The sequence below is a fragment of the Phoenix dactylifera genome, chromosome 9 (assembly GCF_051530095.1).
Source record: "Phoenix dactylifera cultivar Ajwa chromosome 9, Ajwa_hap1_PhDact_Kaust_v1.1, whole genome shotgun sequence".
Classification (NCBI taxonomy): domain Eukaryota; kingdom Viridiplantae; phylum Streptophyta; class Magnoliopsida; order Arecales; family Arecaceae; genus Phoenix; species Phoenix dactylifera.
This window is the reverse complement of record NC_143198.1, coordinates 32,671,072-32,696,490: the sequence shown is the minus strand read 5'-3', so window position 1 is coordinate 32,696,490 and position 25,419 is coordinate 32,671,072. Positions and strand designations below refer to the sequence as shown.

The following is a 25,419-nucleotide window of genomic DNA, read 5'->3' as shown; positions in this document are numbered from 1 at the left end:
TGATATGTTTGAGATGCCGGTCTCCAGCATTCAACAAGGGTGCATGGTCAGTGGACTGGCCAGCCAGAAGCCAGAGGAGCTAAACTAGATCTTCTTATGGGCATAAAGCTGTTCAGTGGACTGGCTTCGCTTTTCTTTTTCTTTTTCTTTTAAAAAAAAAATCTTTTGCTGAATTTCCATTACATATTGTAGATTAAGATTTTCATGAATATTGAGGTATGAATCATAATATTTTAACTTGCTGGCACTTTCTTTTGTTCTATGAAAAGGAATTTGATTGCAGATTCTTCGCCTTTTCTCATGTGCGATGCACATTTTATTTTTATTTTTATTAAAAACATATATAAATAAATAGTAAGTGCTGAATGAAAGATTTGAATTTTTGATTTTGTACTTAATTGCCACACTAGAAAAAAAAAGAAAGAAAGGCTCAGATAGAATGTGGGATAAGTTATAAATCCATTCATCTTGATATTAGTCATCCACCAAGATATACGAGATACTAGCTTCTGAGAATTACACTCAGCCATCACAAGTATATGGAAGATTTTTGTCACGAAGAGTAAATTTTTCTAAATGAATAACGAAAGGTGGTACTGAGCTTTGTCTTCACGACGGGACCCTCCACTTGTTTGCAGTAAGGCTGGAAGTCAACTCGAAGGCCTCCATGAATTTATAGATAAAGCAAAGAGAACCATTTTTCTAAATGGGGAGGCAAGCGAACTCCCATTTCGGGGAGAAACAAGAAATTCCCACAAGAAATAGACAGTAGTTTTAGCTTAAGACCCGGAGTTCTGAAGCTCAACGATCAACCATCTGCGTGGGTTGCACCCATCTTTTCCACAGCGAGGCATCTTTGAGTTTCGTGTCTGGTGATCCCAAATGCATATAATGAACTCGTCATACTTGCCATGAAACTTATCCACATCATTTGGATGTAATTCAGGTCTCTCTCCGATCTCAAGATTGGGACCAATCTGATGATTGTAATGGAGATCGTCAAATTTAAGTTAAAGCTCCTGTTGCCATGCAGGATGGATCTCACATTTAACTTGTAGATACCAACATTTCTGCCAGCAATCAACCTCGCGTAGGCTGTGGGATGGATCCAACTTACTCATAAAACACACCATGCACAGGCTATTTTTTATTTTATTAATTAGATCTTGCTACTGGTAGGTGCACCATCCAAGATCGAAATCTTAAAAAATGAGGCCACTAAGACAAGTCTCCATTTATCACATGATGTATAAGATAATGTGAGAAAAATACATGCAACTTCAACTTCGGATATTTATGATGCATATGACATGGGTCAAAGAGTAAAACATATTGTTCATTTATCAATCATATTGCTCAAAGAATCAGGTGTCATGCTTTTTGGAGAAGCCATTAAATTTTGTGTAACGCAGGGTCTACATGGCTTGCAGTGCATGGTGCTTGATTTTACCTAATGGCTAAACGATGTTATGATTCCTATCTAGCACAAACACACTCTCTCCCTCTCTATTTTTTTTAATGTGAAACAGAGGAGGTGAATTGGGAGAACCACGTGTCTGTTTTATCTCCCTTGCATTGTATTTTGCTGTCTGACCCTTAGGTTGTACTCACAGTCTCACATCCATTATGTGTGAGCCGTCGATTTACCAAAAAAAAGAGGAGGTGAATTACTCCCCCCAATTTTTTTTTTTAGCCCTCAAGCTGCAAAAAACTACCTTTGCCTTTGTATGATTTTGGCAATGATATCTTGTACGAGACTATGAGGGTCGTGCTTCCAGGCAGCCTTTTTTTTTTTTTTTGGACCAACTAGTTAGTGGTTCAATCTTGCCTATGCAGGAACATCTCAATACATTTGAGAGCCTGACACAAAATCAAAAATCCCAACTGAAATGTATTTGGAGGCCTCAATGCATAAATAGGAAAAGAAATAATAAATTTCTTTAGGTAAGAAATACGTTTTGGAAGCCTCCTCAATGCATTTGGATACTCATCTTAAAACTCACTATAATAAATGCATTTGGGATTTTGGGTCTTAGGCGACCGTCTCGATCGTCTAAGAGTTGAGTCCACTCTGTGCCCATGGTAAATGGTTTTGCTTTGTTCAGCAATAATCCTCATTTGAGTTGTATTTTTCGTGCAAAAAAATAGTCGATATTTTCTCACAATGGTGCCTATTAGATCATATAATGCATAGATCTCAAAGCAATTTGAACTTTTCATTCAGCTATCTATGCAGATCTTAAAGCGTGATCCAATGGTGGATCCCGGAAGGGAGGTGATACAACGACCCCCGTCCCGCTTCTCCTTTTTGAGCATAAAAGGCAGATGATACGCTCTGCTCTCGATGATACGCTGTCATCGTTCATCGCTTTCGGTACCGCTGGATAGACCACTGCGCGTCACAGACAAAGGGGAGTGCATTTCGATGCCTTCGTTTTTTTTTGGTACACAAAAAAAAATCACAAATGTTTCCATGGAAGGATTGGACGGTGGTCAGCGACGGATACCCAGCGATCAGACGGCTAATATGATCTATTAACCAGCGAACGCCCCACCCGAGACGATGAGACGGACCTATTAATACAATGCTATCGCTCACGATAAATTGAAAGTGTACGCCCGAAGAAACCGATCTCAGCGGTTCGAACAGAACGATCGTACGATTTCGACGGTTAGGATCTCTCTACAAGTAAGCAAGCATCTCAGGCACGAGAATGCAAACACGAGAATTAGGGTTTTTTTTTTTTTGCTTTGAGAATTAGGGTTTTTTATTGGGCCTCTTCCATTCCACGCCGCTTCTGTTATATAAATCTTCTCCATTTCTCTTGGCCAAGAAAAAGGGTAGGCCGTCTCGTCCTCTCTCCTATCTCTTTTCTTTATATATATATTTTTTTCACTGCATTTCATTTTGGAGATGGGTCCGGGTCTCTACTCCGAAATCGGCAAGAAGGCCAGAGGTATTATTCTTTTTTTTTCCCAATAATTTTATGCTTTTATTTGATGATTGTTTCGATTTATCATTGTTTTGAGGAATTTTCTTTATTTTTTTTCCCTTTAGATCTTCTGTACAGGGACTACCTGACGGACCAGAAGTTCACCGTCACGACCTACACCTCAAGTGGAGTTGTGAGTGATTTTTTTTTCTTTGTTAAATTTGATGAGCTAGATTTTCGGACTTTACACTGCTAGGATTCGTGCAGTGATTTTTGCTACGTTCTGCACGGCGCAAATTCCAATTCCTGCACTATTTATTAGATTTTTGAAATACTTTTACGGTTTATTCTGTTTTATTTATTTATTCAATCTGCAAAGGTTTGTACTGTTGTTCAATTTCTTTATGGATGGATGTACTCGGCCTGCCATTTGATCGACTTCGATTTTCAAGTGTTGTAGTAGAGACTGGGTTCCAACCTAATAGTATTGTTTTCTGATTGGATTTTGCTTGGCCGAAATAGCAGGATAATATAGCCAATAGCAGGATAATATACTATTTGATGAACTTTTGGAACAGTGCAAACAGAAACATAGGTCTTTTTACATAACTATAATTACTTTTTTTTTCCTTATCTTGCATTTTACAGCAATACTATGCTCTGGAGACATAGAGTTATCGTGTGAGATGTAGAAGTAAAAGAGTTAGACTTGTGGATGGAACTGGGAAAATGAATAATGTCCTTAGCTTTTTTACTTGTGGTTTCAGCTATCTGCGATATATGCCTTCAGTAGGTTGGAGTTCATTAATGTCTTTATATTTTGAGTTAAGTGATAACATGATTCCTGTTAAGATGATGGTCTGTGCAAACAATTTATGATCTTTGTTCACTGTTTGTTTTAGTGACTAGATTAAAATATGCTGCAAAAGGTTTTGAAGGAGAGAGGTTTACCTAAATTTGTGGACGGATTTAAATGGTATTAAACCAAAAATTCTATTGGAAATTCAAGAAGATGAATGCTTACATGGTTAAATGGATTAGGAGTTGTATTCGACTCTCATGTCATCCATACACAATTTGATGATATAGTGCATGATAATGTTTGACATCTCACTTGCAATCTCTAAAGAGTAACTTGTCATCATGATAACTACCATATTTGAACAGAAATTTAATTTTCCAAACATAAGCCAGACCACATTAAGTTACAAAAAATCAGCGATTAAACATCTTTAAAATGCCAAGTATTGGGGCAGCCCTTAAGCCAAGTCTTGTTGATATCGGGAAGAATCAGACAAACAAATTCTCGACTTGGAGAATTTTTGTATAACCGAATATTGATGAAGTATCATCAAGATTTATCCCTTCAGTCTCCTATATGTCTCATAGTGGTAGGGAATACCAACACATGGAAATCTGCGGAATGATTCGTTTAGTTTTTGCACTAGAACAAAGAAACTAGTTAAATGATTTCATGTTCAATCATTGCTTACTGATATGTTATGAACTAATATTAATAACAGGATATATTCGTTATAACAGACATAGATTCACAAGAACAAAATTGGCCTTATGCATACTGATGTTGGGCATCTCATGCTTTGGTTCGGATGCGCACAATTACATTTTTTAGGGAAGATTGTGATGATATGGATCTATTGATCGGAGAAAAAAGAAGATACAGTGGAAAGGAAAGAGGTGGGGTGGGGGTGTCTATGAATTTCCACCTTTACTTAAATGGGGTCAGTCTAATTAGTCTCACAACACTGTATTGGGATCCATATTACATACATGACTGCTATAAAAAGCTGGGATCCATACTACATCCATGGCCGCTATAGAGAGCCCCGACAATTAAGAAATACTATTACAATCCCATCAAAAGCTATCATGAACTGACTGATCTTAACAGAATCCTTAGCCATGACATAAATTGCAGCATTCAGAGGCATAAGCTTCTAGTTCCTTGGGCTAGCCATGAGGCTTAGAGGCAAAATTCTTCCGCCATTGTCTCCTGCCACCGAGGCATAATTTATAGCACTCCTGGTATACTGCAATATGCTACAAGAAGCATTGCAAGTTTGTAGCCAATTTTAAACCATGAGTTTCAATGTATTATGTCATTGTAGTGAAGCATCTTTTGTTCATTTGTTACATTCAGTATCATTTTGGTCATGGTTTTCTTGCGTTATGGTTGCTGCATGAGTTCACCACTTTGTTGGATGCTAACTGTTTTGTTGCTTTGGATATGTTCCTGATGTATGAAAAATGTGCATTTGTGTTGATTGGTATGTCACTTTCTTCTTGTAATATGTGATGGAATCAAATATTTTTTGCATTGTTATATTTTCATGAGATCATGTACTATTGACTGGCTGTAACTATTTATCTAAGAATAGAGGACTTATATTTGCATGACTGCCCACTAATTATGTAGTTACAGTTGGCGGCAGCTGGTGTCACCAATGATGTCCTTTCACTATTTTTTGGGTTTTGATGTGAAAAAACACAATGGAATGGTTTGCATGATCTTGATGTTTCTAGGTACTCATATATGTTAATTTCAGCTACTTATTCCATGTTATAAAGTTGTATATCTCGTGTCTTTGTTGCATAGTTTGTTTTGCATGTGTTCCTGCAATTACAATCGTCCAAAGCAAGGGAAAGAATCAGATCTCAGCAAGGATTGCTGTGCTGGTACTGGGGCATGTATCGGTTGGCCGACGGCATGGGGAGAGGGAGAACATGAGAGAGGATAAGAGAGTGAGAAAGGAGGAGGGAGGGGGGAGAGGGAGAGAAAGGGGGGGAGAAGGCCGACGGAGCGCGGCCCGACATAGTAGAAAGGGTTGGGGAGAGGAAGAATGGGAGAGAGGAATAGAGAGAGAGGAGGGCAGGGAGGGAGAGAGATGGAGTGTGGCAAACAACTGATGGAGGCTGCCGGAGGGCCAGGGAGGGGTGAAGGAGGGCCCTGCCCTTCGACAGAGCCGGCCTGAGCCTTAGGCGATCGAGGCGGTCGCCTAAGGCCTCGGGCCAATGGAAGGCCTCCGGGAGGCGAGGGGAGTAAAGAGATTGAGAGAGAGAGAGAGGGAAGTTTCTTGCGTCGTGACCAAAAGGAAGCAAAGGCCCCATATAAAACGGGAACAAGAGCTGGCTACGAGTCTTCCCCCTTGATGGAAGGGAGGTGGAGAGTTTCCTGGCCCGCAGAGGGGCAATTTGGGAAGTTGGGGACAATAGTTTTGTTTTGGGTGGAGAGAGAGAGAGAGAGAGGAGGGATTTGGTTGGCTTGATACACGCCTGAAGCGACTCTTATCTTTCATCCCTTCTCTTTTTTGGTTTTGGTCTTGGTTTTCCTTCCCTCACATTACTCCTGACCCAGCTGGGCCATCAGGAAGAAAGGGGGATTGGAAATGGACTTTTTGGAGGGTGGAGATTCTTTTAATTTTCTCCTCTCGGTTTCTTCTCCCCTCTTGGGTGGTAGAGAGAGAAAAGGAGGGAGGGGGTTGAATGGCTGCTGTGCTGTGATGTTGCAGTTGCTGCTTGGGTACTCACTTGAAGGGGAGATGGTGGGATGGGACTTTTATTAATTAGATGGAGTGAATTTCCCATAATGCCCCTACTTTCTCTTATAGGGAGGCTCCTTTCTGGACAAATTCATTTCTTTACCTTGGCCATGAAGTGCCATGGGATGACCTTTTCCTATTCTGCTCTTGCTTGACAGGGTAAACAGTATTGTCAAGCATTATCTCAGTTATTTAATCAGTTTCATGGCCCTTCTTTTAGGGTAATTACTTTTCTGTGCTCCCATTCAAGAACTATATTAAATTAAAAAGGCTTCTTGTCTATCTTTGTTAGATTCACGTATCTTTGTTGAAATAGTGTACTTGATAGCTATCTATTTTCATATCATTTTTTTTAAGTATTTTATACTTATTAAAAATTTTATTATTTTTAAAAAAAGAGGTCTCATTTATTGGATTCGCCTTAGGCCCCCAAATGTATTGGGCTGCCCCTGCCCTTCGGACCCCTATTTCGAGGAAAAGAGGGAGAGAGGGGGGAGAGAGAGATGGAGGGTGGCGGACAATGGGGAGGGGGGCGGAGCAGGGGGTCCACCCTTTAGAACCTTGTTTTGTTCGAAATAGGGGTTTCAGATGGGGCTCTTTTTTTATTTTGAAAATTTTAAATAAAGTCAGCCCAACCCTTTAATGGCCTCCACCGGCTGTCTGCCACTCTCCCTCTCCCTCCCCTCCTCTCTCTTTTTTCCTCTCTTTCATTCTACCTCCCTCCCCTTCCTTCATTGGTTTCTTGTTTTAAATGCTGGAACCATTCCGGTCCACCACCGCTGCGGCTCAGTACACCCCGAACCAGACGGTTCGGGGCTGTTCGGCATTTCTTGGATCTCAGGAATGCTAATTGATATTCCATTTCAAAAAAAGTTTCTCATAGGTGATGTACAATAAATGTTTGTTATCTAATATATGTTTTTAATTCTGAATTTTATTTAAATATGGAATTTGCTTTGATGTCCATATATGTGGAGAATTGCTCTGATTTCAACCATTTGGCTTGCTAAATTTAAGTATTTCATCCTACATATTTTCTAGTGAGGTTTGCATGCATTTTTGACTATTTGGCCATCTTATGTTGGAGCCATTTTTTCTGAACTATGTTATATTCCATGAACACATTGAGTTTTATACATTAAGGTATCTGCGACCCAATTTTGATATTCAAAAGGCTACCTGTGTTTACTTTCATAGTTAATTAATCTGGGAAAGCAACTTTCTCATGCCAGCAAGTTCTTTATTTTTTTAAAAAATCTCACTATTGGTGTTCCACTGGATTTGGTCTCTCTGCTTTTTATTGACACTTGTTCATTTATAATTGTCTGTTTCACTTCTGTTGGGCTACTTCTATTGTTGTTTAGTTTTCCTTTCTCTGCTTTATTAAAGGATGCTTGTTTATCTATGGTTTTCACATATAATGTATTTTAGTGCAGGCAATTACAGCTTCGGGTACTAAGAAAAATGAGTTTATTTTTGGCGAGATTCAATCTCAGCTGAAGAAGAAGAATATCACAGTTGATGTGAAAGCAAACTCGGAATCAAATGTAAGATTTATTTGTTGATCTTCATGAAATTATGCGGCTAATTTGTTTGCTTCTTAGGCAATATGCTTTCTTATTATGTTTTGCACATGTATGTTGCACTATGGCACGTTGTTTGTTTCCATTATGTCGAGATGCATAAAAAAATACACATAATAAAAAAATTATGACCAGATTGAATAAAATGGAAAATAGCGATCACTGGAAACAGATCACGCATTCCTTTACTGAAAACCACATAAGACATTGTACTTTGATATCATGTGTGAGCAACTTGCTTGATCTGTGTGATGCTTTGCGGATTGGAGGAAGTGCTTATTTTTTTTTTCTGCCAGCTGTTAACAACTGTTACAGTTGATGAACTTGCGACGCCTGGATTGAAGACAATATTCAGCTTTGTTGTGCCAGAACAGAGATCTGGAAAGGTATAGAAACTTTCACATTTTGGCAACTTAGGATAATACTGGTTCAGTCGAAAGATTTTTTTGGTGTGATGGTTTTTTGTTCTTCTTGCTGTGATTGCAGGTTGAGCTTCAATACTTGCATGATTATGCAGGTGTCAACACAAGTATTGGATTGACTGCCAATCCCATTGTCAACCTTTCTGGTGTTTTCGGCACTAAAGGTTGTGCTGTTGGTGCTGATGTATCATTTGACACTGCAAGTGGGAACTTTACCAAATACAATGCTGGATTGAGTGTGACCAATGCAGATCTTATTGCTGCCCTGACTTTGTAAGCTACATCTTAAGAAAGAAATGCCATTTATGTAGAGAAATTTCTTTGATGCTAGTGAGATGACCTTCAGAGCATATTTATGCTGTGTAGAGTGGAAGTACAAGCTCTAAATGTGTCAAGTTATTTATCATCATATACTGATTAAAAAAGACATGCAGGAACAACAAGGGAGATAGCCTGAGTGCTTCCTACTACCACTTGGCGAGCCCGCTGTCGAGCGCAGCTGTTGGGGCAGAGATCACCCACAGCTTCTCGAGCAATGAGAACACCCTCACTTTCGGGATGCAGCAGGCATTGGATCCCCTCACAATGGTGAAGGCACGCTTCAACAATTATGGGAAAGCCAGTGCCCTCATCCAGCATGAGTGGAGGCCCAAATCATTTTTCACCATTTCTGGAGAAGTTGATACCAAGGCCATTGAGAAGAGCTCGAAGGTTGGTCTGTCCTTGGTGCTCAAGCCTTGATCATAAATTTTTGGATGCTGTGATGATGGCGTCGTTTTGGGATTCTTTGGGTACTTGTTGCTCAAATGATGGAGTTGGCTTTAAACTTGTTTTGATACCTGTCCTGTAAGAATAATTTACTGCACGATGATGCACGATGACATGAGTTCGGTTCTCATCTCGTACATTCTTTTTCCTTGTCCAGTGATTCAAACTGGATCCGAGCAAAGGTTAATGTGAATGTGTTCTTGCTAATGGTTGGTTTGTGCCTGCATTGTTTGCTTAAAAAGGATATTGCACGAGAAGCGTTGGGCTGCCATCCCTTGGTAACCATGTTGCTTGTTTGCTAGCTTAGCTGGTAGATGTTTGTGCTTGCTTTTTGTGCATGCCTATTGCCTGGATTTAAAAAGTTTCTATCTGTTTGTGGCTTGTATCCTTGTAGCAATTAGCAGTATCAAGCATAGCATGTAATAAAAATAATATACCAAATGCTAACAAGAACCTCGCATAACCTTTTTTATCAGTGGAGATCAACCTTTTTTATCAGTGGAGATCAAGCATTCAAAAGGCTAGGGTGAGACTAACCTTGTTCTTTCTACCAATTAACCAAGTAATGGCAGCCTTTTTCGAGCACACCATCAAACTTGCCAAATCTCTCTCTTAAAGCTACAATGGATTGATCTACCAAGGAGCAAGCTAATCAACGTCGTTTCGCTCCTTTCTCTTAAACTCGATTGGGTGGGCCAGATCCATTGAGCAGTCTCAACGAGTTGCCATGTACTAAGACTCGGTGAGGTATATCTCCCAGAGAGATTGAAGGATTGCTTGTACAAGGTGGCCAAATAATTAAGGTTCTCGAGAATAGATGATAATGGATTTTGCTGTTTTATATTTAAGAATTTTTGCTACTAAGTACCATAAAAAGTTTTTTAAAAAACTGAAGATAAATTAAAAGGGAGCGATAGCAAAGAACTAAGAATTAAAAGATGAATAAAAGTAAAAAAATATATCTTAAGATAAAATAGAAATGTTGATTATTGATTTGCTTTCCAAACTTAGAACTTAATATTTATAAAGGTTCTTTTGGATATTTCTATAGAATTGGGTTGAAACTTCTGTAGAAATTGGGCCTATTAGCCCATCTGTCCTGTATTTTAAAAAATTCTGTCCAAACCCAATACAGATTTTAGCTTTTGGACTACATAAACGGGAAAAAAAAACTTACAGATTTTTTCTTTCTTTTTATAAAATATAAACTCTGTAGCATCCTAATTTGTGAATTCTACAGAATTTTCAGTTTAACTCGGTAGAAATATCCAAACAAACCGTAAGTGGCTTCAATTAACCATTGGAATGGGTCCTACTGTTTAGCTTCGATATTAGTTTGCAATTTTCTTTCTACTACTTTTGTATTCTAGTTGTGCTATCTATTATGATGGTAATTGCTAGCTAGCCATTCTCCGCTTCACTAAAAATCTCATGTTTAAGTCGGCAGCTCTTGAATTTTTTGGGTTGTATGTTCATCCTTCAGCCTGTATCCTCAACGTTTCGGACACATACGTTTTGGTCAAGAAAATCCATTTTTATTGATTTTTTTAAATAATTTTCATTTTAAATGACTCCCTTCATAGTTAGTGAAATTTTACTGATGAGCCGCATCTAAGCTCATCGTTTATATATATATATATTAATTGCGTGATTCAAGTTCCCGAATTGTTTCTATTTTCTCAGGTGGGGCCCATCGACCCCTCCTTCGAACGTGATCAATGTCCGTCGTTGCGGGTTGGGCGAATCGAGTGTGCGCGGGAGGCGAAGGGAGACACCATCTCCACTCTCCACTCTCCACTCTCCACTCTATTGCTCAACCCCGACGCTCTTATTGAGATGACGGACGGCCATCTCTTCAACAGCTTCCTGCTCGGAGGCTGCGGCGGAACCGTAAACCCTTTCCTCGCTCTCTTCTCTCGCTGTTCCCCTCCCGGATCACTCTTCATCGCTTCGTCTCTATCGTCCCCTCTTGCGATCGGTCATCTTGTAGTCCTCTCTCTCAGGGTTTCTTTTCATTCTCTTTTTGTCTTCTTGGATTCCAGAGTCGAAGAAAACGAGATTATGATCGCATTCTTCTGTTTTTTTTCGCTCTCTTCTCTCTCTGTTCCCCTCCGGGATCCTTCTTCATCGCTTCGTCTCTATCGTCCCCTCTTGCGATCGGTCATCTTGTAGTCCTCTCTCTCAGGGTTTCTTTTCATTCTCTTTCCGTCTTCTTGGATTCGAGAAGTCGAAGAAAACGAGATTATGATCGCATTCTTCTGTTTTTTTTCGCTCTCTTCTCTCTCTGTTCCCCTCCGGGATCCTTCTTCATCGCTTCGTCTCTATCGTCCCCTCTTGCGATCGGTCATCTTGCAGTCCTCTCAGGGTTTCTTTTCATTCTCTTTCCGTCTTCTTGGATTCGAGAAGTCGAAGAAAACGAGATTATGATCGCATTCTTTTGATTTTTTTTCATGTTTCTTGATTTGGATTCTTAAAAGGATAGTACTTGCTTCTGTGATTTTATGGCTGTCTTTTATGCCGTATTAGAGTTTTGCGCTGCTATTTTTAGGGAATTCTTTAAGGCTTAGGAGGGCTTGTGAGGGTTTCGTCAACTTAATACTGTCTGGCGTTAGGGTGACGTTGCAGAGCATGCAATCTTTTTGAATATTCTATGTTTTCTAACGATCCCTTCAAGTGATTGATGCTTTTCTTTTTTTTGTTCTTTTGGTTCCTGATCGAGAGTTTCATATCTTCTAGTGTTCGTGTCTCAAAGTTTTTGCTAGTGCTCTTTATGCTCTTAATGTTTTTGAGATGTCCATTTGAAGGAAAACCAATCATGTATTTATAGAATTTTCTTTGACTGCTTTTCCATTACAAAGAATCAAACTTTACATTGTTATTCTTGTTCTGTGATGAGATACTTGCAGGACCCAGGGCAGTTCGGGGTTCATCCAGGTGGAATTGCATGGAAGAAGCTGGGAGGCGGAAAGGTGGTTGAAGTTAACAAAACTGATGATGCTGGTGTGACTTGGATGAAGGTTCCTAGAACATATTAGCTTGGGGTTAGGTCCAAAGATGGCCTGTTTTATAAGTTCATTGGCTTCCGTGAACAGGTGATGCTCTACACCTTGATTTCTATGCCTGTTTTCGACAGAAATTAAATGGTATCGCCACAGATGGCATACATAAATATTTAAGCATAAATAAATAAGTTGTAATAAATCAGCATGAACAAAAGCCTTTGTCCTTTACGTTCTGCTGCATATGTTTTACTGCTGTTGCTGCTACTCTTTGTTCCTCTAGGTTTTGGGTGGTAGGTAGTTGGAACTCTCCACTCACCGATACTTGCCAGTTCTGTATTTAAGTTAATAACCTAGGACCTGAGTATTAGCAGATCCATAAATGGAAACTTACTGAAACTTGTGGCATTTTTACGGTTATTATGGTCTAGATGTTCTGGTCCTGCTCATGGTAGCAAAAGGCTAAAAAGTTTGTAGTTTTTAAGCTTTAAGTAGGTCAGTAGGAGCATTGGCAGGACAAATAGGAGTACATGGATTTGTTGTTGAGTCTCTTTGTTTTCCCACAAAAAGATATCGTTGTTTTTCATATTTCTTGGTTTTTCCTGAGAATTTTGTGGATTGTGTTTAAAACTTAATTCACTCTGTTTACTGATTATGGGATCAATTTGACATCTGGATATTATTGATTTCTTTGTCTTTTTTGTGATATAGGATGCCAGTAACTCGACAAATTTCACCCAGAAATCTTTTGGAATTACACCAGAAGAGAAACAGCTTTCTGTCAATGGCCAAAACTTGGGAGAAATTGATATAAATGGTTGGTGCATTTACTTTAACATTTTGTTTTCTTTTTGAAAGGATTGTGGTGTAATCTTTCTGGCTCGGTTACTATTCTATAATAGCTAGCCCTAGGAGATCAAATAACATTGTTGCGATCTTTTCTTTCAGTATCTAGTTTTCTAATCTTCTTTTTCTTGCTGTTTGTTTATTGCATTTATCATGTATTCAGAACCTGATTCCAGTTCTGTTGAGGCTCAGAATAGTAAGTTTGGTGGTTCAACAAGCTTCTAGGCAATGTATTGTTCATTTTTTGTTATATCCTGCTAGAAATTAGATGGATCAAGGTTTTAAATATCAATGAGATGGTGGGGCTCCCCACCATGCTGAGTGTCGATATGGGCATCGTCCCTAGAGTCGGAAAATGGATTGGGATGGGACGGGACATCCACCATTCAAAGTGTCAGGATGTGGGCATCCCATTCCATGAAAAAGCAGAAATGACCCGTCTCATGGTATTTAAAACTTTGGATAGTACAATATTTATTGAAAGATTCTAAAAAAGGGGAAATCCCTAATAGAAAGATTTTCAAATATTTTTTCTTCTTCTACTACACAACAATCATCTCTCTCTGTCCTAGGGAGGAGGGATTGTTGGGGTATGCACTGTGGGAGTGTAAGTGAGCTGTGCATTGACAGGAAGAAGGGAAATATGTATAATGCAACATAGCCTCTAATTTTATGGATATGGCTTTGTTGTTGTGCTTATTCTTGAGTCATTGCTATGGGCAGGTGGTAATTTGGATATCACACTTATCAGTCTGGTCTTTATGTGTCATTCGATTTGTTTTGATTTTGTGGAACTTCAAGAGTCAGTGTGGGGTCTCTTAATACCAATCCACTTTGGAGCCCCATTTATCTCCTAATGCAGGTCAACAAAGTCATGTTGTTAACCTGTGAAAAAGATGTGGGAAGATCATAAATTTTGAATATTGTTCGAAAACCTGTTGTTGCAGGTCAAAAGGAGTAGTTTATCACTAGAGGAGAACACATTGGATTTTGCTCATTGAGAATCAAATTAATTGTTTTTGGTCAGTCATGAAAAGATGCCCTTGTTTTCAGTTTGCTCTAGACTTACCTGCCATTAGTTGCACTCGGCCATCTTATGCAAATTGATTCGTAAATTTTTATTGAAATTTATCTGTAAATGTCTATTGAATGCTGTTTTTTTGTTCTTCATTTTTGTCAATATATGACACATCATGCTTCGTTTTTAAATTCTTGATATTTTTTGGATATTATGTTTTTTTTGTTTTTAGGTAACATCCAATATCAATATCAGTATTTAAGCTTATTTCATATAACATTATTTAGAATTTTAGAGCTGAGAAAGACATTATAGTGATTTTCATCTTGAAAATTATCTGTGGTTCATGGAACATTAACACAAGTACGGAGGTGAGACTTTAATTATTGAAGCTGTCCAATGTTACTGCAAAAACTAGCTTATGACATTTCATCAGCATCAATTTTTTCATTCAAATTAGTGATTTTTCATAAATCTTGTTTGTTTGAGCTTAGAGCAATCATTCTGCTTGTTGTTACATTCACATGCTCTTTGCTGAATTTTAAGAATGTTTCCGCAGTGTATTTTATTTATTATTCTTCACAGTTCGCTAGATGCTATTTAATTATTCATTGATCTTTATGGCCTTCTTTTGTTTTGTGAAACTAACATGCATTGTTTCAATTCTTATTTCTTATCTATATACATTTAAGCGATAGTTGGCTTTGATTTTACAATGGAGAGTCATCAAGTCATTGCTAACTACTATTTACTGATGAGATGAGTCATGTTCATGAATGTATGCTGTCCTTGTATCTGTTTTATTTGCTATTATCTTTTTTGCTTTGTGCCGGTCAAGTTAAATCACCTCGAGCACTTAGTGGTTCCGATGGATTGCAGGAAACATGCTTACCTTTCTGGTTGATTCTAAGCAAGCATTTGAAGTATCTTTAGCAGATGTTGCACAAACTCAGCTGCAAGAGAAAACTGATGTTTATATGGAGTTCCATGTGGATGACACCACGGGGGCTAATGCGGTGGTTTATCTACGATTTTTTTTTTTTCAAAACATAATATCTGGTTGCACATCATATTCTGCTTGCGTGTATTTTTGAGTCTGGTTCTTGGTTGAGCTACTTTCTCGCTTAATGCAGTAATTTTTCTGAGGTTTTCTCTTGTCTATGTGTGATTATTTTTTAAAGGGTGACCTATAGTTAGTATCCCTAGGTAGTTATGCTCTTTCCAAGAGCAAAATACAAGAGGCGGCCAAGATGTAAGAATTATGCCATTATTGGTTTCGGCTTTTCTTGAAAAGAAAAAAAAATCCCTACCTATAATCTTGTCACTCAATGAGTGGAATTTAGATTCTCCTATTAGAACTGCTATGTACTGCTACGCATATAATTGGCCTGGTGCATGGATTAGTCCTAGATGGCCAATGAGCAACCTGGAACGTTTTTGCTTGGCAGTGATTGGCAGACATGTTTTCTGGTATAATCATTTTAAAAATAATAAAACATGTTTCATCAAGTTCTAACTTCGAGAACATAAAAATCAATTTTTTCTAATAACTCAAGTAGATGGTTGTTTTTTTCCATTATATATATGTAATCATTTTATGTTTGTGTTTTCTTCAACTTGTTGTGCAGTAGTTTTTATCTGGAGTTTTGATGCTTGAAGTGCGTGCGCCATTGTAGATTCCTCTATCCTCAGACTTCTCATGTCACTTTTATAACTGCAAAGATATATCCATGTGTTGCATTATGGTTCCTCATGATATGGTGTTCCTGTTTGCCTTAAACTGAGCGCAGAGCAACAGGGTCCTCATATCATCTGCAAACTGAATCACTTAGGTAAAGAGATTTTGCTGTTGCTTATGCTGTCTTCAAACATTTGCTGAGGGAATTTGTTGGAAAAGGTTTTATCATGCCATGGAGATCACATAGAAATCTGCTGCCTTCTATAACCATGATACCACCGCAAGACATTAATATCTTATTCATTTCTCTTCTACAATTTGTGGCTATAATTGTGTCCAGTCACTGAACTATACATTTTAATGGTAGTTACATCATTTACATCACCAGTATTTTAGTGTTCTCAAATATGATTCGTAGATTGTTGCTATGGTGATTTTCCCACATGAATCTTGTAGGTACAATGTGAAGTACATTACAATATTTTATTGAAATTTTAGGATATAAATAATATGGCTAAAAATCTCCTTTAGGGGTTTCCAAAATTTCGAAGCAATTTTGATGAATCTTATGATTTTCCCTATGTTTTATGCTATGATCTAATTGAATCCTTCAAATTTTCTTTTACTTGGACGGCATGGTTAGCTTTCAAAATATTATTTCTATTTCATTTGAGTTGTTGTAACAACATTTTAGCAATGTTTTCCAATAGAGGGGCTACTTCATTCTGATTGCTTTATTTTTCTAATCCCAGAAAGATTCATTAATGAATTTAAGTTTTCTCATACCAAACTCCAATACTCAGTATGTTGGCAATGAAAATCATCCTCCCGCTCAGGTTAGTGGGCTTGGTTGCATATCTGTTATTTGTTAAATATTCAAATGATGCACTAGCCATTGAATGTGAAGTTGTTTCTTTAAGGTTCTGCTCGACAAAATCTTGTTTATGGCGGATGTTGGATCTAATGATGAAGCTGTTGTCACATTTGAAGGAATTGCAATTCTTACACCAAAGTACAGAGAACATACTGATTAATTGATCAACTGTTTCTTTAGGCTGTTATTTTCTTCTTTATATGTACCCACTGTGTTTGCCAGAGGGATTCCAAATTTTTTTCATTGCAGTCATTCATCTGCCTTTTTTGTTTACTCTTTTTTAGTTGGGCAGCTAAAAAAATGTGTTGGTGTTAGCAGGGGGTGGTACAATGTTGAGCTTCATCTTTCATTTATGCGGCTCCAAGGACGGGCTAATGATTTTAAAATTCAGCAGTGTTGTTCGACTATTTCTACTGCCAGAGGTTTTGCTCTTGCATTATAAGAGCATCTAATATTGTCAAATCTTTTAATTTAATGAAGTCAACTAGTTGTTTCTACCTTTGTTTTGGCAACAGCTGGCTGGTTAACAACTAATTCTGTATAAAATATCTCTTTCTTGTTATGCTTTAACATGGGTCGCCACAACATTCCACATCTTGCTAAATCTGACATTTCCTTGTTCGTTTATTCTTGTGCAGTTCGGTCAACCTCACACCATCGTGGTTACACTTGACCAACTCATCTGTAAAGGTTTAACCTTGTATCAACGTAATTCTTCAGGTGTTCACTGTTATCCTTCTGTTCTTGTGCATTTTAGGCTCAGATTGGCTTCCCTCCTCTTTTTTTCTTTTTTTTTTTACCTGCTGCTGTTTAATGGTTTATTGTCTTCTTGTGTTGTAAAGTTTGAAAAAGAAGCCATAATTGAAAGTACTCTGTCAACAAGAGAGGAGCTATTGTCCACCAAATATAAGGATAAGTTGGAACCATCATATTAGGTAAACTTTTAGTTTTTCAACACTCTCTGTGATTCAACCTATGACTTGAAATGCATTTAATATAACAACCCAAGATCTCACCCAAAATGGTTAGCCGGAAGGTATTATTTGGGTTCCTTAGTCCTGTATAAGTATCCAAGATCTTCTCGGCGAATAACTGATGTGGGACTAAACACATGCCCGCATGGATCCTTACATACTCCCCCTGTTTGAGCCCTGACGTCCTCGTTAGGCTAAGAGTTCAATTCCAGTCAAATCTAATTACATGCACCATGATAGGCCCGTGGTTAGTCTCCTAACTCGTGCTACAGTGTCTCCTAGTCCACATAGGTTATAGGCCGAGTTTGCTCTGATACTATTTATAACAACTCAAGATCTTATCCAAAATGGCTAGCCGAATGGTATTATTTGGGTTCCTTAGTCCTATATAAGTATCCAATATCCCCTCGGCGAATAACCGATGTGGGACTAAACACACGTCCATATAGGTCCTCACGTTTAGTGTTTTTTACATTCCAGGGAGTTTAATTCTGATGCTTTGCATCTCTCTTTGAAAATAATTTTTAAAAACTAGAGAGCGTTACCAAAACATGGTAAGATATGGTCTATGCATACCTTGCTATTGCTAATAAATAAGATTGATATTCAATGCACACCTTGTGCAGAGTAATTTCTCTTCTTTTATTGCTTGCATTACTTGCCAAAATGATAACCTGAAGTGAGAAGGGCGATTACCCACCTTTCCTTTCTATATTGGATTTAGTCAGGGTAAAAGAAATTCAGGTTTTCATTTACTTTTGCTTTTATATATTTGTCTGACAACTAAAGGTTGGAAAATTAGGATGGCTAGGAGTCTAGTCCATGTTGGTTCATTTTTTAACTCTTGTTGTTTAATTTGGCAAGCCAAATTTGTTTTGTTAAAAACCTACTAGGGTTGTATGTTGGGTTGTCTAAGTTTCATTAAATTTGTTTTATCAAATAGTTTCATCTAGCCTTTTCAAAGTTAAATATTTTCAATTCTTTTGCATGTGGATTTTTGCATTTGTACATTTTCCTCTAGCTTTGTCTAAATGTTTGTAATTTCTTTGTAGTTTGACATCCTAGCATCTCCCCACTTTCCCAGTCTGGTAGTTTGTGGATTGCCTACTGAAGAGGCACGTTGATTTATAGAAGAAAGTGGTCCATTAGTCACCTTTTAATGAATTTCTTAACTATATATGTTTCCACTAAAACCTAGCACAAATATCAAAATTTAAAATACAATTTTGACAGTGTATTCTACTTTTCAAGTTATATGTGGAAGTTTAAGAGCAAGTGTTGTACAAATCCGTATTAATCTAGTAATCCACTAGTGGGAAACTAGCCTAATATCTGTACTTACTTTAGAGTACATCCCTCACTCACAACATAGATATAGGGGTGGCAATTGGGTCGGGTCAGGTTGGATACGGGTTGGATCAAAAATTCATCAACCCAAACCCAACTTCTTTATTATACTGGTCAAAATTTTAAATCTGAATCCGACCTCTTTATTAAACAAGTAATCTGAGCCGACTTACATAACCTATTTATTAAACAGGTTAAGTCAGGTTAAACAGGTTAGACATGTTTTTAGTAGGTTAAATGGATTTAAACAGGTTAAACATGTTAAGTGGATCCAGTTAAACATGTCAGAAATAGGTTAAGCAGGTTTCAAATAAGTTAAACAGGTTAAACGGGTCGGGTCATAATCCGACCCAAGTATTAAATGTGTCAAAATGGGTTAAATGGATCAGAAGTTTAAACCTGAACCCTTAGGATAGGTTGACCCATTTATGACCCAAACCTGTTTATGTCAAACTCAAACCTGCTTAAAGCGGGTCGTTTGCAGATTAGGTTGATGGGTCGGATCATAAATTGCTAACCCTACAATAGATACAAGATATGGAAATAGTACATACACACTTTGTACATACATTGCAAGGAGAATTTGTATTTCTACACTTCTTAACTCAAATTTTCTGAAAGGTGTTTGCTGTATGCAAGTAGCCAGGGAATTTTGCAAAGCACCTAGGTGGTAAGCTGCTGATTAGGTGGAGCGGGTCATATTTTAAGAACATCTAAAAGTTAATCACAAATTAGAAAATCGATAAATTTAGTATAAAATTTTAAATAGTTCAATAAAAAAATAATTTTTGGTGTTAGTGGTGTTTCGAAGGGTGGACTGGTAGCAGCAAGGGAGAAGAGGGAGAGGAGTAAAGGTAGGAATTAGGAGGAAGTTAACCAATAGCATGAGGGGGATGGGTGAGAGGAAGTTAATAATATGTACTTCAGTACTTATGTATGTGCCTATGTATAGGCACACCTGCAATCTGTCTATGCGCAGAAAGGGGTCCTGGGGGGTGGGGGGGGGGGGGTTGAGGAAGTTCAGACAAGGGAGGAAGAGAAGGGGAGGAAGAAGCTGTATCTATATATGAACATATGTACATGCATATGCATGGCCAAACCTGCATGCTGGCTATGGACAGAACACCTCTCTCTGCTTCCTGCCTCTTCCTCTCTCTTCTTGCTTGTTGGGGCTTAGGGAACAGCATGGAGAAGTAACCATGTGAGATGTTATGACTCACTCGCCTATATTGGGTTTAACCTGCCTGATCTGATTATAACCACTCAAATCTGCCTTTAACTGCCTGACCTCTCCGGAGTCTAAAATCTGTTTAGCCTGCCTATGGGTGTTTTTTTTGGCTTAGGATGCCTAGGTACCCCCTATGAAATCAAGCTGCATATGTGGGACTTGGGCCCTAAGACGGGAGCAAAGGGTGCTGCTTTAGCCTAGGAAGCCATCTCAGTCTTTAGTCCCTAAAAATAATGACTAATCATCACCAAAATTAAAGCTGATGAATACTGACTAAACATGAAGTAACATGGGCCATCACAACAAAAAAATCTTGGAGCTTATCATTAAATTGGAGATTGGAGAAGCAAAATGGTGTTAGTGTTCCAGTATTATATGTGGTTTAAGCTCGAAGAGCAAGTTGGAAGCGCTGCAGGTTTGCAATAACTTGCTATAGAAGATAATAAATCAAAATATGCAATTACAATATGTTATGATCCTCTAGTAAAATATATGAATGACTAAACTGTTTATTTACGCAGGTAATACTTCAATTCATACATCATCTTGAATGCCGTCTTCAAAGTTGCAACAGATTGACATATATTGAAAGCATTTAGTGCTGTGGATCTTCGCAAATTGGTTTATTAGTTTCTTTATAGATTGGAAATAATTAGTTGGTAGTAAATGAGATAAAATTTTTGAATGAAGTGCTAAGAGATCTTAATGTGCTTTTCACTATTGTGTAAACCCAAATGCTACTAGTTTGAATATCACTCTGCTTATTACTCTTAAGTGGAGTAATGAGTACAACACTGATGTCACATAAAAGGCTTTGAGATAGACAAAGTCCACAGCATCATAGGCCATCAAAAAGAAAAGATCCAAAGTTTTTCTAAAGAAAATCCTAATTTCATTCTAACTGATAGGTATTTTCTGCTATGTAGGAACTCTGTCATGGAGTCTAATATGAGTTGTTGTTTAATTTTGATAGAGATGTTTGATTGAGGTATCGATGCTGGGCCTGTTGGTTGGTTTGGAGGAAGAGAAAGTGAATTTACTGTTGGAATCAGATCAGCTCTAGTGGGAAAGATAAAGATAAAAAGGCTTCTTTTGCAATGCTTCAAACTTGGAAATGTAAATTTCAATTTGATAAAGTGCAAGAAGAAATTTCATTGCCTGCTAAATGTACAGGTGATACGGTCCTGACATACCCTAACAGTTTTTTGCCAAAATACATTGCTACTATCTCTGTATTCATGCAGTTCTCTTCAGAATTATATGCTATGGTTTGGATTATTCTCTGGCTTGAATCTGAAATTTGATATTTGAGCTTTAAATAATCCTAAAGCAAATAATATTAATGAAATAGTTGGGATGAAATCTGTTGTTCATGGTCATGAAAATAGTGAGGACCTGTCTTGAGGCCCCAGTAACATCCAATAAATTGTTTTTAGGTATTTCAGATATGTTCAGATGCCCTTCTGGACTCAGCATGGAACACTTTAACTAATTTACGAAACTGCAGAGAGATCATACCCTTGAGATGTCTGTATTTTTTCCTTAATAGGAACTTACTGTTTTGTTAGAAATTCTAAGTAATTTTAATATAAATAGTAGAATAAAATATTTCCATAAATAATTTACAGAAATCCTCTATCCGTACCTGTTCAAATTTTAGTTTTCATAGAGATAATCCATGGAAATTTTTCAGTTCCTCTTTTTAACAATGAAGGAAGATGTTGAGCTAGCAACAAAAGTCGAGCTAACTTTAACAGCATCAGATCATATCCTCTAGAGGATCTTCTGTGTCTGTTGGAAGCCCAAGAAAATCACGTGAGAGAAGACTAGGTGCTACCAGTCAGTGCATGTGTACTACCTTCAGGAAAGGAAGATAGTGGTGCAAAGGAAAAGAAAAATAGGAGGTAGCATCCAGATCTCAGGAAGAGAATAATGAATTGGATGTAACTTGTAAATGTAGGAGAATTGCTAGTTATGTTCTGACACTTTTCATTCTACACTCAATCCAATATCTCGTAAGGCAGAAATGAGGTAGTTGTGTATCAGCACCTTACTCCTTTAGGTTTTCCTTTTAGTACTTTGTTTTATGTAATTTCAGAAGTTGGAGGTATTGAAGGTTGCCATAGGAAGATGGTATAGACAAGTTACAGGACAAAGGATTTTACAAGGAAAATTGTGTTGCAACTTGCAACAATCTGAAATATAAGTTTGTTTTGGTCTTTTGCAAATAGTAATCTAGTTCTCTCCCAAATTTTTGGTATGATCGAGCTTGTCTGCTAAAATTCTCCCAATGTATTAACTTTCCATGATGTTTACAAAAAGTTTTTAATTACCTACAGAATTTAGTTATTCATTGCATTGACAGGTTAAGCAGATCATCCTACTTTGTTCTTAAGTTCGTGCAATAACTGAAATTATTGAAGGACATCAGTATAATGTATTGTTGAAGCATGCAATAGTGATTTCGGTACTATTGCAAAATTTTACTTTCTAGCTGAAAACAAGAGGTTCTTTCATTTTCAAAAAATAAAAAAGCCTCCAAATGGCAGAGTATTTTATTCACAGTATTTCCACAAATTGATCTTTTCTGTTAAGTGCTTCACATAGAAGAATAGCAGCGTACTGTTTCACTGTTATTTTATTTACAATACAGCATGGTGATCTTATTGCTACGGAACATATTATGGCCCTAGATATAAATCAAATACAGCATATAATTCATTGAATTGACGTCATGATATGGTGTTCTGCTCATTCTTTTGTTTGTTCGTTTTACTGCATTTCCTGCCAATTAATCCTGTTATGCTCAACCTGCTTTTACCTACATGTATTCCAAGGAGTTAGCGCATTGGTTTACGGTGCCGGGATTCTTGAATGAACCAACTCATCCTCGGAATGACATGGACTAGATTTGAAGGCATCCCAGGTCTCTCTCTCGAGTATTATGTGTATGTACATGTGCCAACCACACACACCATGTGTTTCTACTTTTTTTCCCCTTATATTTATTAAGCATACATGATTGCATGATTTGGCTCATTGAGAGAATAGGGCAAAAGCCGTAGAAGGGTTTCAAGTTTCGCTCTAAAGGTTTCAAGTTTTGCTCTGATGAGGACTCCTATGAGGGGTTAGAAGAGGATGGAGGCAAGGAGCGAGGATGCCGATAAGAATTTGATGAGCCTCGTCTCTAGTAAGAGAAGTGGCAAAGAGCGAAAAATGAGTTTAGAGTTTGCTTTAGTAAGATTGTCTCTGAGGGTCAACTGGAGGACGGAGGGCACAAGGATGCCAATAAAAATTTAGCAAGCCTTAGCATCAGTTGGAGAAGAAGGAGCAAATGGCAAATGGGTAGGGTTCACTCCAATCAGAGAAACAATGGATGAATAGGTGGAAGTGTAATGGCGAAAAAAGGTTATTGTTAGGGTTGAACCATTGAAAAGAGTATATAGGTTAGGTCGGGTTGGGGTTTGAGTTGATTATTGCCTACAAATTCAAACCGAAACTGAATTTATTCTTTCAATTTGAAAAATTTTGAAACCGAAATGATAGGTTCAGATCAAGTTTGCTGTCCAGTGGGTTTTTTACACAGCTCTAGTTTTAAGCATCGCTGGACGGCATGGATGTACCTCCAGCGGGGTAATCCACATGCAATCTGGCCTATTTTGCGGTCTAGGCCTAGCTTGGGGAAGGGAACAGCAAAGGTTCCCTAAGAGGGGGGTTTGAGACCTCAGACAAACCCAAAAGTTCTCTTTTTGCTTGGCAAAAGAAAAGAATTCTTCCTTACCTTTCATGCACGAGAAGTCCGAACACCGAAAAGAAAAGGTTGGAATAACCACTAGCTAATGCAACCTTATGATACGGGTTGTATATATTGATGCCATCCAGATCGAAACCAGCATCAACACAGTATTTTGCTCTCTCCAAAATGGCTCACATCTACACTGATTTCCAGCCATCCATCGAATGGACGCAAGATGCCAAGAATAATGTGCTACGCATTTACCTTCCAGGTATAAGATAAAACTTTTATCAAGCTATGATAGATAATTTTGTGAGCTCCTGCCGTCCGTCCGTCCGGGTGTGCAGGCGGCGTGCGCACGTGAGAGAGAGAGAGAGAGATTTACCTGCAGTACAATTATCTAGGTACCAATACTTAGAGGACACATCACTCTGAAATTTAAATCCAGGAGATGCATCGCCTAAAATTCAAACCCATAACTTTCGATTGTTAAGTAGAGTGCATTAAGTACCAACTGTGCAAGACTCTCTTCATTATTACCACCACCATAATTTTTGCAATTATTCGACTCTGCATTACATATTTACATTCAACTTCCAACAAAGGAGGCCAAAAAAACAATCCTTGATGTTTGGATGCAATAGTCATCATTTACTTCAGTGCTTAATTAGTGCTGGGATCAGTTTTTTTTCGTAGTTCTCACCGGAGATTCATGGGAGAAGTGACAAAACTTCAGAACACCTGATATTTTCAATTTCTAGGTGGTTTCTCTGTGCATCCCAACATCTTTCCCATGCGTTATACCTCCCAGCAATCATGGCATATAGCCCATTTTACCCGCTATTCACCCCAATAGATCATTCTCAGAAATCGCATACCAATATTTGCAAGCGGCCTCATAAGAAGAGTCATCGCGTGGAAGGCATGCTGATCATTCCAAATCTAATCCGTTTTTCATGTATTTCTTTTTCTTTTGTCTTAAAATAAAGGTTTCCGTAAGGATGAGTTCAGGGTCCAGGTCGACAACTCTGGGAAGTTGACCGTAAAGGGCAGGAGGCCACTTGGCGATGGCAAATTCATGCATTTGGAGCGGGTTTTTGCGGTTCCTAAAGATTCACATACTGATAAGATCAGCGGGAAATTTGAAAGCGGATGTCTCTCTTTATTCATGCCAAAGAAGGAGGAATCACCGATGCCCGTCCCTCGGATGCCTAGCCCACCTCAACCCATCCAGGAAGCGAAGCCAGCGGCTGATGACAAGAAAGAGGAAGCTCCAATACAAAAAGACCAGCCAAAGAGTAGTGCGAGAAAAGAGGAAGAACCCATACAAAAAGTGAAGGCAAAAGATGGAGAGGAGATAAAAGCAGCAGCTCCTGTTCATGAAGAGAGGCCGCTCACAGATGAGAAGAAAGAGGAACACCTCATCCAAGATAAGCCTATTCGAAAGAAGCAG

The 25,419-nt window shown here is 38.2% G+C and overlaps 1 protein-coding gene and 1 pseudogene across 2 annotated transcripts; both read left to right on the top strand.

Moving 5' to 3' along the window:
* The first annotated feature begins 2,346 nt into the window (after nt 1-2,346).
* LOC103720481 (mitochondrial outer membrane protein porin 1-like) lies at nt 2,347-9,473 on the top strand. Its single transcript, XM_008810198.6, has 6 exons — nt 2,347-2,957; nt 3,059-3,126; nt 7,930-8,040; nt 8,373-8,462; nt 8,563-8,771; nt 8,933-9,473. The coding sequence occupies exons 1-6, from the start codon at nt 2,915-2,917 to the stop codon at nt 9,237-9,239; spliced, it is 828 nt and encodes a 275-aa protein (XP_008808420.4). The 5' UTR covers nt 2,347-2,914; the 3' UTR covers nt 9,240-9,473.
* A 1,570-nt stretch (nt 9,474-11,043) lies between these two features.
* LOC148702584 (FACT complex subunit SSRP1-like) lies at nt 11,044-25,093 on the top strand (annotated as a pseudogene). Its single transcript, XR_015969137.2, has 11 exons — nt 11,044-11,156; nt 12,173-12,358; nt 12,977-13,082; nt 15,009-15,145; nt 16,560-16,643; nt 16,728-16,819; nt 17,000-17,103; nt 17,320-17,616; nt 21,204-21,403; nt 23,068-24,237; nt 24,956-25,093. The product of XR_015969137.2 is annotated as an FACT complex subunit SSRP1-like (transcript).
* Nucleotides 25,094-25,419: the final 326 nt, after the last annotated feature.

Bases quoted from the DNA above. Each gene is read 5' to 3' on its own strand.
- LOC103720481 (XM_008810198.6), top strand. From the start codon at position 2,915: ATGGGTCCGGGTCTCTACTCCGAAATCGGCAAGAAGGCCAGAG. The intron at 3,127-7,929 runs GTGAGTGATTTT...ATTTTAGTGCAG, and splicing joins CCTACACCTCAAGTGGAGTT to GCAATTACAGCTTCGGGTAC. The intron at 8,041-8,372 runs GTAAGATTTATT...TTTTTCTGCCAG, and splicing joins AAGCAAACTCGGAATCAAAT to CTGTTAACAACTGTTACAGT.